Source organism: Telopea speciosissima, chromosome 1, assembly GCF_018873765.1.
Source record: "Telopea speciosissima isolate NSW1024214 ecotype Mountain lineage chromosome 1, Tspe_v1, whole genome shotgun sequence".
Lineage (NCBI taxonomy): Eukaryota > Viridiplantae > Streptophyta > Magnoliopsida > Proteales > Proteaceae > Telopea > Telopea speciosissima.
Genome location: NC_057916.1, coordinates 86,407,771 through 86,421,393, shown reverse-complemented (window position 1 = coordinate 86,421,393; position 13,623 = coordinate 86,407,771). Strand labels below are relative to the sequence as shown.

Genomic DNA, 13,623 nt, shown 5'->3' with positions numbered 1-13,623 from the left:
CCTTCCCTCGGAATAATGATTCCAGAAAGTATATGAAACAATTCCCACCCCCCCCCCCCCCCCAACCTTCCCTCGGAATAATGATTCCAGAAAGTATATGAAACAATCCCCCCCCCCCCCAAGGAGGTTGTTCTAGAATGCTAGATGGGCTGTGTTCTACCATATGAACCATTGATTTCTTATTCAGAGAACACTTTGAATCAGAAACAAAAATCATTAGGTTTTACTGTGTTAAGATGTTGAAACTCTTGAGGAATTACCTGATGGAAAATGGGTCCACTTCTGAATCACCAAGAATATGCCAATTGTCAAATTAGACAAATGCATAATAAAAATGGTATGAGGCCTTCTTCACCCATCACATGCCCCTTAAATATGGGAGAGATATAATGTTAGGTACAGCAATTAAATCAAAATGATACATCACTTTTGATCCAATAATATTGGAAGAAAACTGGATCAATTTTCAGAGGCTGATGGTGGCATTACCAATTTCATTGAATCCCACAACCAATCTCCTCTTTGCAGACTTGGTTCTGTAACACCACACTTCAAAAGCCTCACTCAAGTCGGGATACCTCACCTGCTCAGTCTGGATCCAATCTGCCATAATGTCTGCTTGATCATTGGATGGCAGTGCCAACACAAGGGAGATGATTGCCCCCTCAATGCTCTGGCACAGGTCCTCATCCATCTTGTATGCAAATCCAACATCTTCACTGCCCTTCGAATCCAGCAAAGGCTTCATTTTCCTTACGTATGAGAGCCAAAACTTCAGCAACTGCACCCGGGCTGGTGCTGGAAAAATAACATTGCCATAACCTACGGCATCCAAGACCTTTCCAGCAACTTCTATTAGCTTCAGTTTCGCACCCCACATGGTTGTATCAAATTTCTTGTCTTGAAACACCTTTAGGACATAATCAGATACATCAATCCAGTTGGAAACAAAATCCTTCAATAGATCCATCTTTGGCAGTATGTTGCACATCCATTCAAGGTCCGAAAGACTCTGCAAGACTATATCCTCTGCTGCAGCAGTTAGATCAGACTCCAAAAGCAGGGAACCTAGTTCCTTCTCAAATTTTGAGAACATTTTGGAAAGGCTCATCCTCACCTCAGATTTTACTTCACCATCAGCTGTAACCAGAGGCATATCTTCATCTTCTACTAGCATGTATTCCACTTGTTCCCGAGCAGAAACTTTAAGATCATCTGCAAAAGGAGGACACGGTCCACCAGTAGATGTGGCAAAGCGAATTGCAGCTAGGAAAACATTCTTTGTGGCATTAATATCAACAGGTTGTATCCGGGCTAATATGGGCATGGCTAATGGACCCAGTCCAGATACTGCCTTTAATATCTCTTCCTCTTCCTTATCCTCCCAGGGAACAGCCTCCAAGTATTGGATACAGCTTTGAGTAATCTCTTCACAGCTCAAGGCAATTGCTACCTGAAGAACACTAAGAGCAGTTTTGACAGAGTCCCACGAGTCCAGAAGTGAGTCCCCAGAAAGATAAAGTAGTTTCAAAAGCTTAGCGCACTTATCGTACCCAAATTTTGTGCATGGAATCTCAATGCAGTTAGTAGAGTCAACTCTTGATAGCTGGTCTGCAAAGAACTTGCTCTTCTGTACAAGAATCGAGGAGTGACAGTGGAACCACTCAGGTCTTCCTTCTCTTGTTTTCAAGCAAACAAGGATGTCACTACTACTTGGATCACCGAATTTGTAGGTCATGGCCACCCCAGCTTTGTCCATGTGTTAACAAGATTCATACTTCTATATTGCTGAAATAAGACTTTTCTGGATCAATCTGTAGCACAAGAGAATTAATCCAGTCAAGTCCCCAAGTACAAGGAACTACTTTTGTCTCCTGTACCAGAAAAAATTAACCTTAGCAACCATCCAATATAAGATTATCCATATAGCAAAGATATTGCATCTACTCTTTTTATCTTTTGTTGGGAGAGGGGGTTGGGAAACAGTGCGCTACATAAACACAACATGTGTCTGAAGTTGTGTATATGTGCACATAAAGGTGATATACACACACTCTTTCATGCATTTATACACAGAAGATCATGTATATTCTTGTACTGGCAGGGACACAAACATCTCCATATTTGCACACATCTAATATGCTTATCTGTACAAACCACTTACAAGGATACATATGCCGAAAGTGTGCACAATCATCAAGTAGAACAATCATTCCCAGGACAATACTTTTCCTTCTTTTCTTTTTTTTTTTTTTTGGGGGGGGGGGGGGGGGAGGGAAGGGGGGAATTTGAATAACATCCTGCTGTCATATGTTCGTAGAAGGCTGTTAGTTTTTTGGCAGGGTTCATGATCAAAAAGACAAAAAGAAATCATAATAGTTTTCCTGACTAAATTCTACATCCCTCTTGACTTTATGATCTCAGTGTCTTCCACCTAAAAGTACTCAACAAAATCAAGTGTTTGTGGAAAATTCATTACATAAAACAAAAATAGTTTTGAAACAACTAGAACTTCACGTTCGTAGTGATTTCCACCTAGAAATACTCAACAAAGTCAAGCACTTGTGATCAATTCATTACATAAATCACAAATAGCTTTCAAACTAGATAATCAAATTGTGGCTGAAGGCATTTCTCCACAAATAGCTTTTGAACTATCAAGTCAAAAGCTGAAGGCATTTCTCCAGAACTCATCAAGTCAGGTCAGAATACCCAAGCTCTGGAGCCATTCAAACTGTTTTGATTGGTAGCTCTGTGCAATCAAATATTTGGAGAATGAAACAAGCCATGTACATGTCCAATGTCTTGCATGCTACCCACCAAACAGAGGCTGGTGTTGCAGCCAAACCATATGAAAGTACTATTAGAAAGTATCACGTAAAGGTCTGACAAAGCAAACCAGGGAGGCAGGAGCTAAGTTTTAAATTGCTCATGTGAGCCTAAGACTTGATTGGACATAGTCCTCGTGAATTGTGGATACTACTTTGGGGATGAAGATTCTATTTCTATGAATAAAAGTTTTTACTAATTTATCAGATCAATCGAGTTACGTAAGTGAACAACACTATATAGTTGCACCAATAATAACACACACACACACACAAATGCAAATGACAGCAATGCATCCTGATAGGATTATCAACCCTTTGAATAACCCAATTCTCCTGGATCATAACAATAAAATGTTAACCAAGGTTCAGAACTCCAATAGATCAGATTGATCTATATCATAATGTTTCGATACCCGTAATAGTGTCATTAATCTTACACTAAACATGAGTGCATCATCTACTTAGAGAAGACCATGCAACAGAGGTGTACAAGACTAGAAGAAGAGCATCAGGCTTCAGCTAATGAAACTCGATCCTTGGGTTTCAAGTGGAATCATAAACCATATATATATATATCATCTTTAGGAATTGTAAACAGAAGAACAAAATAATCAAACTTCAAGTAATGTACATATTCACCAACTCATACCCATCTTGATCCAAAGGGATTGGAATAGACTAGAAGTAGGAATTTGGCATTGTTTCAGCAGGTCTTCAGGTTCACAGATAAGCCTCTAAAGAATGAAATTATCAATTGTATCTTCTTCTTTGTCAACGACTGTATTTCTTTGCCGGCAGCTTGGTCTCCTAAACAGAAGTGAGGCCCTTTTTCTATACTTAGCAAGAATGGTAAGTGAATTTAGTCACCAAATAATACGATAAAGAATGTGAGCCTCTCAGAACCAATATACCACTCACATTTTCAGAGATTCCAAGCATCCATTGTTGATTTCTCCAAACATGTCAGTCTCATATCGCCAGTAAACTTAAGCAATGTAGTTCATTTAAGCTAACAATATGGATGTAACTTCTGCAACACTATCTTTCCAAACTTATAGTGTGACCTCTGTTTTTCATATTTAGCATCGGTGAGCTCAAATCATCAAGAAGATTTAAAGCCTTAGTTGCTAAAACGTCAGTTAGACAGTTTCTCCTACCAACCCAACTAATTTTGACGAGAGATTCAGTCGGGAATTTCATTGAAATGGAAAATTCATCTTTAGGCATAAAATAAAAAACACACACATAATCAATATTACAGGTTTCAGGAATCAAATTAATCGTTGTTCAGAAAAGGAGGCAAAAAAACCAATAACAAAAACAGAAAAACAAAAACACCTCAGAGCGAAGAAGAGATCCAAGAGTGAAACTAAAGAGCTTCGGACCTGATAACGTAACCGATTAAATCGGTGTAAGTGTCTGCGGCTGATGGAGATTCGTCAAACCCTAGATTTCATCTACATCGGTTTGGATACGCGAGAAACAACTTGAAGGAGAGAAGATGCGGGAGGGTGGAGAAGGTGAGAATGAAGAGCTGATGGGGAAAATCGAACCGTCCATTTTATTTCGAGGTTGCTTCGATATGATTAGATGCGGAAAGATGACGGATTAACGGTGGATATTGTCAGTACTCTGGACTCCACTTTTATCCATCTTTATCCATCTCTCTTTTAAAAGATAAAAGTGTCTCTAAGCCTACGTCATCTCATACATGAATTTTTAATTATTTTTTTCTCTTTTTAGAAAACCAATAAAAAATTACTTTGTGATTATTTAAAAAAACAAAAAAAAAAAAAAAAAAATCAGAAATGGAGTAGGTTTAGAGAACCCTTTCCCCTAGGTTAAATATGCATGCGTCATACGAGTAGGTGGGGACCAAGTTTGTAATCTCGGTATTGAATCGGATCGGGTAGGGATCGCCCAAATTCGGGCAAATATGATATTTTAAAGCCTTTTTTGTACCTTTTTACCCTTCTTCGTATAGGTGGATCAGATCGACCAAAACCGATCTGATCCAAGATTATGAACCTTAGTGGGGACCATTGGTTTAAGGTATCAGATCATCGATATCGTATCAACCATATGGATCGAACACTTATCGGTATCATAGGTATCTAATAGTTTGACCATATCAGTCTATCAGATCCATGATCAGATGGTTCTATCAAATATTGACATCTAACTTAAATCTGAACTTCCAATCTCCTATTCTCCTTCTTTTCAACTCTCATGGACTTGATATTTGTCTTCTTTGCAGCAAATCTATATTTCACTTGTGGGAAGTCCGTTACCCTTTCTTACACGTTTATTGTAATTTTAATTTTTAAGTTTTAATTTTATATTTTAGAATTTTTTTAGGGGAAATAGGTCTGATACATGATAAATTATAAGAGAAATCGTTTGAAGTAGTATGATCATGGTCAATGAAAACCTTTGGATGCTACGGTATGGAAGAATGATTTGAATCAGATTGAATGAACTGAGAGAACTATGGGGAGACCTAAAATGATCCTAGGAGAGTGGTGAGAAAAGACATACATACCTTAGATCTTCTATGAAGTATGACATTGAATAGAGTTTATTAGAAAGTAAGTATCCATGTAGTCAGTTTCATTTAGTTGGAATAAGACTGAGGATTTGTTGTTGAATTGTAAACTTAAAATTTTTTTTTTTAAAAAAAGAAAGGATTTTATACAATGCCAAAGTGTATTTTTGCACTAATAGCAGGGGAGGGTGATCGATCGTCCAATAAAGGTGGGCATTTAATGAGGAGAGAGGGTGTGGGATTCATAAATGGAATGTGAGATGGTGTGTGCAAGAATCTACACACCGACATCATGACTTTCTTTTTCTCTTAGAAAAATATTTGTTTACTTGAACTAATTGATTTTATGGAAAGAGATCGTTGTCTGGTTGTATAGCCACTGCATTGTCATGGGACCAATGAGAACATGCTCGAGGATGTACGCTCTAACTATGGTAGGCACCTGGGCCCTCGAGGTCTTGGTTTCGAGACTCAATTCCACATGTAAATATGCCCTCTTATCCCCATCTCCCCCTTCATAAATTAAAGAACACACCCAAATACCCAATACTTTGACCATTAGAATTTATATTCTCTAAACCCATAAATGATAAATATATATATCAATTTCCTTTGCTAAATCATTTTAGTTGCTCGAATTTGTAAAAGACTAAAATTACCCTTAAGATCTACCCAAAAAAAAAAAAAAAAACCCCTAAGGACCATAATTTAATTTCCTTCTTAAATAATTTTAGATGCCATTGTGGCCAATGTAGGTTGCTTAATTAAGCTTAATTAAGATTCTTACCTTGTTCAACACTGCAACTAAAGTATCCTACTACTGTAGTCTGAAGGTGCTTAACCAATTATCAAAAGCCACGTGGCAAGAGCTTGTTAATTTATTTATTAACATTATAGAGAATCTCTTCGAAGGGTTGGGGGCAAACCAGTTGATTGACACCTTAGGAAAAGGGACTGGCATAAGTGCTCGGAGAGTCGGAGTAATGGAGTATAGGAGGGGAGAGAAAAGGAAAGGAAAGGAGAGGAAAGGAATATGTGATATTGTGATGGTCGTCTACTCATATCAGTATCAGATGATGTGATTTTTACCGTTATTTCATATTTGCTTGGCGTCTCTCTATCTGTTCTTCCCTTCTTTGTCCGTCTTTAGGAGGTCAACTCAAAGTCTTTCACACTATACCATAGCGTAGCAGAGCAGCATTTGCTAGAGAGAGGGAGAGAGATGGGTCTCCTTTCCAACAAGGTAGAGAGAAGCCAGATCAAAGCAGGCGATCACATCTACACCTGGAGAGCCATTTACAGTTACTCTCACCATGGTAACTCACTGCTCATATCTTTTTTTTTTTTTTTGGGGGTTAGAAACTCTTGTTTTTGTTTCTTCGTTCCATTTCATTCTGAGAATCGTGTTCATATGAAATTTCCTAGGGTCACACGGACAATGTAGTTTGTTTTTCTACTTTTGTTTTCGAATTTCTTTTTCTGTGTCAGTAGATTTTCTTTTTATTCAATCTTTCTTCTGTTTTGTTCAGTTTCTGGAGTTTCTTTCGCAATGTGGATCGGAAATTGAGTAATTTTCTCTAAGGACTATGGTGGATTTCCTCCCGAAATGGTTAAGATGGCCAATCTAGGAGTCTCCTTTTGGATTGTGCATGCAAATTTTTTTTTTCCGTTTTTAGGGTACCTTGTGAATCAGAGTTTTTGGGGCAAAGAAAGAATCTCTTGTTTAGCTTGCTTGATTCGTATGTCCGTACGCTAGATTACTTGGTTTAAGCAATTGCAGTAGTCCAAAGAATAAAGACTCGAAGTTGAACTACAATGGATCTCCTAGGATTTTTTTATTATTATTTTCCCTTGGGCGAGACTGCGTTGATAAGGATTTGGGTTTCTTCTGGAGTGGGAAATTTCTTCTTTACGTTCCAGGGTTTCTTCGTGAGGCCCCCTTTGCGTTTCTTTCGTGGATTCTTCCAGGGTGGGAAATTTTATTCTCTTCGTTCGGGGTTTTCTTCCTGAGGCCCTCCTGTGTTTCTTCTATTGCGAAGTAGAACTACTAGGATTTTATTCTTGTACGACTTGAGTGATTATTCAGGTACTTGGGTATCTCCTAGACCTGGAGTTGGATGTTTCTCTGAAACTTCAGTATGAGTTTTGAACCTACAAGGATTCTGAATTTTTTTTGGTAGAATTCAAAGGCCGATATTAACAACCATAATAGCTTTTGTAAAAGACATAGCTACAATTTAATGGACCTCTTATTTTCAGTAAATCTGACCATGGTTCAAAATTTATTAGTTGAAAGTTCAACAGCATACTTCAGTTTTTACCCTGGTTTAAGCAAACATATGGGAATTGAGGGCTGTTCAATGTTTCAGTTTTTTCACTGAAATAGTCCATATTTCGGTGGTATGTTTTGGTTTCGGCCAGGGTTTACCGAGATCTTGAACCTTGAAACTGACAAGGTCCGCAGTGTAATGCAAAATCTTATCTTGGGGTCCCTTGTTTAATTGCACTGGGGTTTCTTAAAATCTTTTAATGCTTAACATCTGCTTGCAAGGGCATCCTCTGTAAGCGAGGGTTCTCATACCGTGGATAAGTGCGGGTAAAGAACCTAGTCTCAAAAGCGTAGGATTAGATTAGCATCTTGGAACATTGGATCCTTAATGGGAAAAAGTCTAGATGTTATGAGGAGAAGAAGGATTAATATTGCTTGTATTCAACAGACTAGATGGAAGGATAAAAAAGCTAAAGAGTTGGAACTTTGGTATATGGGAGATCAAAGTAATAGAAGTGGAGTGGGCATAGTAGTGGATAAAGATCTAACGAATGATGTGTGGATCTAAAGAATGATGTGTAGATGTTAAAAGATTTGGAGATAGGATTATATCCATCAAACTTGTATTGAAAAAGAGGTTATCAATATAATTAGCACTTACGGACCTCAAGTAGGATTGGATGAAAATAGTAAGTTACAATTTTGGGAACACATGGATGGATTAGTGCAAGGGTTGAATCAAGGAGAAAAGATAATTATAGGGGTGATTTGAATGGACTTGTGGGCAGAGATCGTAGAGGCTATAAAAGCGTACATGGAGGTTATGGTTTTGGAGAGAGGAATAAAGAAGGGATCTTAGTTTTAGATTTTGCTTTGTCTTATGATTTATCCATTGTCAACACTTCCTCTGAAAAGAGAAAGGAGCATTTAGTTACCTACAAAAATGGGCATCATATCAGCCAAATAGATTTATTCCTAACTAGAAGGGTCCGATAGATTGTTTTGTAAGAAATGTAAGGTTATACCTAGGAGAGTCTGACCACTCAACATAAAATGGTGGTCATGGATATGTGTCTCATTATACAGAATCGTAAGATAGGGGAGCATACTTGCCCTAAGATAAAGTGATGGAGCTTAAAGGGAGACTCCTTGAATTCATTTATTAATAATGTGGTCAAATAAGGAAAGTGAGACTTTGAGGGAGACACTAATATGATGTGGAACAAGATGATACTTGTATTAAGTAGGTTGCAAAAAAGGTCCTAGGGGAATCAAAAGGAAACCGTCATGCCCTTAGGGAGACTTGGTGGTGGGATGATGAGGTCCAATCAGTTATTAAATCTAAGAAAACTAGTTTTAAGACATGGCAAAAGACTAAGGAGATAGAGGATCTAAAATGGTATAAATTTGCCAAAAATAAAGCTAAGAAGATTGTGGGGGGAAAGTAAGCCGTGAAGAAATATGATGTTCTTTATAACAATTTGAACGCAAAGAAAGGGGAAAAAATTATTTATAAGACAGCTAGAATGAGAGAAAGGAAGATTAGTGATTTCGACCATGTTAGATGTATTAAAGGTGAAGATAGTAGAATATTAATAAGAGATGTGGATATTAAGGAGAGGTGGAAAGAGTATTTCCACAACTTACTAAATGAAGACATTTCGAGTAATAGTGTCTCAGAAGATTGCATTGCTCATCTAAGACCATAGTTGCCATGGCGTTTAGGCGACGCAAGATATTGAAGAGGGGCCAAAATCAAGGCGACACCAATTAGGCAACCAAGGGGCGGCGACGCCTTGACAACTATGATCTAGACACTACATCTTGTATATATATACACAAAATTAGGGTGTCTGAAGTAAAAGAAGCTTTACAAAAGATGAAAGTAGACAAGGCACTAGGCCCAGATGGGGGCTCAATAGAAGTGTGGAAGAGCTTAGGAATTTGTGAATTATTTTGGCTAACCAAACTGTTTAATAAGATTATGAACACAAGGAAAATTCCGTATGATTGGAGTAGAAACATTGTGGTCCTGATCTACAAAAATAAAGGTGATAATGTGATATTGAGAGTTGTAATAGTTATGGAGGCATAAAACTATTGAGTCATACTGTGTAGTTATGGGAGAGAGTTATTGAAATCTACCTGAGAAAAGAGACTACTATTTCGGGGAACTAATTTGACTTTTTCTTACTTAGGAGGCTCATGAAAATATTTAGAGAGGGCAAGAAGGATCTCCATATGATTTTTATTGGACCTAGAAAGTATACAACAGAGTCCCTAGAGAGCTAATCTGGCATATACTAGAGAAGAGAAGGGTTTCAAGTAAATACGTGGACATAATTAAGGATATGTATGATGGTATGATAACTAGCATAAGAACTGGGGGGGGGGGGTCAATGTGGTGAATTCGCATTTACAATTGGGTTACATCAAGGATCAGCCTTATGCCTTTGTTTGTTTGCACTTATCATGGATGATTTAACTACAGACATTCAATATGATGTCCCTTCGTGTATGCTTTTTGTTGATGATATTGTTTTGGTGGATGAGACAACATCAGAGATTAATGCCAAGTTGGAGTTAAGGAGATCAACCTTGGAATCAAAAGGTGTTAAGATAAGTAGAACAAAGACAGAGTATATGGTGTGTAACTTTAGTCACACTAAAACGGTTAATGAGGTAGTGAAAATTGATGAGAGGGAAATTCCACAAAGTGATTATTTTAGGTATCTGAGCTCAATCATAAATAAAGGAGGTGATTTAGAGAATGATGTTGCCCGTAGAATTAAAATAGAATGGATGAAGTGGAGAGGTGTGTTCGGAGTGTGCTGTGATCGGCGTATTCCTTTAAAGCTTATAAAGGAAAATTTTATAGGACTGTCATAGGACAGGCTAGGATGTATGGTGTGGAATGTTGGGCAATTAAGAAGCATCAAATAGATAAACTACGTGTAGCAGAGATGAGGATGTTGAGATGGATATGTGGCAAAACTAGGAAGGATAAAGTAAAGAAGAACCATATTAGAGCTGATTTGGGAGTAGCTTCGATACATGACAAGCTACGAGATTTGAGGTGGAATGGCCACGTGCGACGGAGGCCTTGGGATGCTCCAGTGTGGAGGAATGATTTGATTCAGATTGAAGGAATTAAAAGAGCCAGGGGCAGACTTAAAATAACCATAGGAGAAGTGGTGAGGAAAGACATGCATAGCTTAGGCCTTGTATCAGGTATGCCTTTAAATAGAGCTGATTGGAGAGCAAGGATCCATGTAGCTGACCCTATTTAGTTGGGATAAGGGTATGAAGTTGTTGTTGTATCTGTTTAGCTACAATGATATAGAACTTACATCACTGCTTGAAGCAAGGAAATGCTGGTTTATCGTGTTCTCCAGGTCCATATTTTCAACTAGATTTAATCAATGCCATGCCCAGGTTAAGCTGGTTGGTAATATCATGACATATCTCTGCATTATTTGCTGCATCAATAATGTGCAGTCCCTTCTTCATGTTCATCACTAACTTTCTGATAGATGCTACATGGCATTTCTTCAGACCTTAAACCATAAACTTATCCTGTTGGTATGAAGAGGTCTATATAATCTTAAAATCCTAATCAATCTCTATTGTGCACCATGTCAACCTGTTATTTGATCAAACCAATGGAGATTCAATTATCCCATCTTACTATCCAAGTTCTGTTAATACCCAACCCCATCCCACCCCCATAAACCCCACCCCCCCCCCCCAAAAAAAAAAAGAAAAAGAAAAGAAAAAGCAGGGGGTGGGGGGCTTAGTGATTTTGTTGTTGTCTCCGCATGTTATCAGATGACTGCTTTGGTCACTTAGGGTATGAACATGTACAGAATAGAGATCTGATTTTAGCTTTATTCTGAGCTTGTTCAGGAGTCTTCTGTATATATTATTTTTTAAACTCTTTTTTTTTGGGGGGGGGGGGGGTGTGGGGGTGGGGTGGGAGGAGGGGGGATATTTGAAGAAGTTCAAATTTCCATATTGTCTGATGTCATGAATAAGAGTTGATAGACCTGTAATGTTTTTTATTGGTCATTGTTTTATCCACACCATCAATTCTATTAAGTTCATGCTGGAGGGAAGTGATAAAAAGGGTGTACCTGGTGCACGAGGCTCCCGCCACTGCAGGGTTTGAACCTTTGAGGAGGGTCATAGTGTATGCAGCCTTATCTCCTCTTCGCGAAGAGGCTGTTTCCCGACTTGAAGCCGCAACAACAACTAGGTTGCAATGGAACAACCTTACTGTGCGCCATGGTACACCCTCTGCTGGAGGGAAGTGATAAACATGCAAAAATTTTCGGCTTCTTTAATTTTTATGATAAAGTTTGACACACAGTGTAGCCAAAAAAACAAAAAGTTTCTGTCAGTAGCTTCATTCCATATGCGCTTCAACTTAAATTTCAGTAGCTCCATCTTTTTTGGACTGCCTCTAATGCATTATGGCACCAAAATATTGCAAGTAATATTTGGTCACAAGGAACTACCTTTTGTGCTTTATGAATTCCACTTATTTTTAAATCATGCAGGCATATATGTTGGAGGAAGCAAAGTGGTTCATTTTACACGGGAACCAGATACGGGTTCAAGTGTGGCAACCTCCCTCAATTCTAGTTTAAATTCAAAGCTTCCATCAGTCTGTCCAACCTTTCCTGACTGCGGCTTCAGGCAACCCAACAGTGGGGTTGTCCTCTCTTGCCTGGACTGTTTTTTGGGGAAAGGACATCTGTATTGCTTCGAGTATGGAGTTACGCCTTCTGCTTTCCTTGCCAAGGTCCGGGGTGGGACATGTACAACAGCGACATCTGACTCCCCAGAAACAGTTATCCACAGGGCAATGCATCTGCTTCAAAATGGGTTTGGGAACTATGATGTGTTCCAAAACAACTGTGAAGACTTTGCAATGTATTGCAAGACTGGACTTCTGATCCTTGATAGCAAGTCAGCTGTGGGAAGAAGTGGTCAAGCTTCTTCTGTCATTGGAGCCCCTTTGGCAGCACTTCTTTCATCTCCTCTGAAATTGTTAATGCCTGGACCTGTCGGGGTTGCAGCTGCAGCAGCTGGGGTGTACTGTGCAAGCAGGTATGCTACCGATATAGGAGTTCGAACTGATGTAATCAAGGTGGCAGTGGAGGACATGGCTGCGAACCTCAATTGGGAAGACCCATGTAGGCAACTGTCGGGTGTGACGGAGTCTTCTACCAGGAATCCTAAAGATCCAAAAGGGGACCTTATCACTCTGTAAAAGTAGCAAATTACTTAAAAAAAGACCCTCCCCAAAAAATAGACATTCATATTGACCTGAAGTTCCTACTTACAAATATCATATGCTGGGTCTGCTGGGGTTGCCATTATAGTCTTATTGAACTTTTTGAAAATCAGAAGTTGTGAATGAGATGGTCCTTGTTTGATAAAAATGATTGCCATGGTCTGCCCTCCTTCCTGTTGATGCATTTTAGTTTCATGTAAATCCAAAGTTACCCATATTTTGCAATACCACATACCTGCCAGGCTATTTCCCACCCACATCTTATAGCGTGCAGCTCATCAATGGTGATATATAGGGGCTCAGCCACCAGCATGGTAATACGAGGAACATCTCAACCATACACGGCAATTGTTCCTCTTACGAGGCCCGTAGTCGCCACATGATAATAACATATCTTGCTAACAATACCAGATTGCATACTCTTAGTATTCCATATTTTCAAGATCGGCATGGAGCTTAACGTCTTTGGAGATGACAATCACCACCATTTCCTTTGGCAGAAAATATGTGGTGCTATGCTACCCCTTTCAGTATTGAAAATTGAAATAAGAAATGTTCAGATTTGCAGACAATGATGTTTCCTTAGTGAACTAATATTCTTATGGGACAAAGAACGCTACCTGGTCGTGCCACGGTTCCCACGCCCAGACACACAAGGAGCCTTGACCACCTTGTCCCC

At 38.9% G+C, this 13,623-nt stretch overlaps 2 protein-coding genes across 7 annotated transcripts; one reads left to right on the top strand and one right to left on the bottom strand.

The window, feature by feature from the left end:
* Nucleotides 1-237: 237 nt before the first annotated feature.
* Nucleotides 238-4,333, bottom strand: LOC122640296 (BTB/POZ domain-containing protein At3g05675-like). Of its 6 annotated transcripts, none has more exons than XM_043833460.1 (3): nucleotides 2,165-2,243; nucleotides 456-1,874; nucleotides 238-376 (listed from the first exon to the last, which is right to left on the bottom strand). In XM_043833460.1, exon 2 carries the CDS (start codon nucleotides 1,757-1,759, stop codon nucleotides 467-469), a length of 1,293 nt encoding a protein of 430 aa, XP_043689395.1. In that variant the 5' UTR covers nucleotides 1,760-1,874; nucleotides 2,165-2,243; the 3' UTR covers nucleotides 238-376; nucleotides 456-466. The 6 variants fall into 6 exon arrangements, with proteins under 6 accessions (XP_043689395.1, XP_043689417.1, XP_043689387.1 ...); XM_043833482.1 differs by having other exon boundaries at nucleotides 288-1,463; nucleotides 1,554-1,874; XM_043833452.1 differs by lacking the exon at nucleotides 2,165-2,243 and adding an exon at nucleotides 4,217-4,333 and having other exon boundaries at nucleotides 288-1,874.
* A 2,215-nt stretch (nucleotides 4,334-6,548) lies between these two features.
* On the top strand, nucleotides 6,549-13,048 carry LOC122650576 (protein LEAD-SENSITIVE 1-like). The gene is made up of 2 exons (XM_043843980.1): nucleotides 6,549-6,692; nucleotides 12,205-13,048. Exons 1-2 carry the CDS (start codon nucleotides 6,599-6,601, stop codon nucleotides 12,918-12,920), a joined length of 810 nt encoding a protein of 269 aa, XP_043699915.1. The 5' UTR covers nucleotides 6,549-6,598; the 3' UTR covers nucleotides 12,921-13,048.
* The last annotated feature ends 575 nt before the right edge of the window (nucleotides 13,049-13,623 follow it).

What these genes read in the sequence shown, in the direction of transcription:
- LOC122640296 (XM_043833452.1), bottom strand. Translation starts at nt 1,759, where the DNA reads ATGGACAAAGCTGGGGTGGCCATGACCTACAAATTCGGTGATCCAAGT.
- LOC122650576 (XM_043843980.1), top strand. Translation starts at nt 6,599, where the DNA reads ATGGGTCTCCTTTCCAACAAGGTAGAGAGAAGCCAGATCAAAGCAGGC. An exon ending in TTACAGTTACTCTCACCATG is followed by an intron (nt 6,693 to 12,204) that starts GTAACTCACTGC and finishes TAAATCATGCAG; the next exon opens with GCATATATGTTGGAGGAAGC.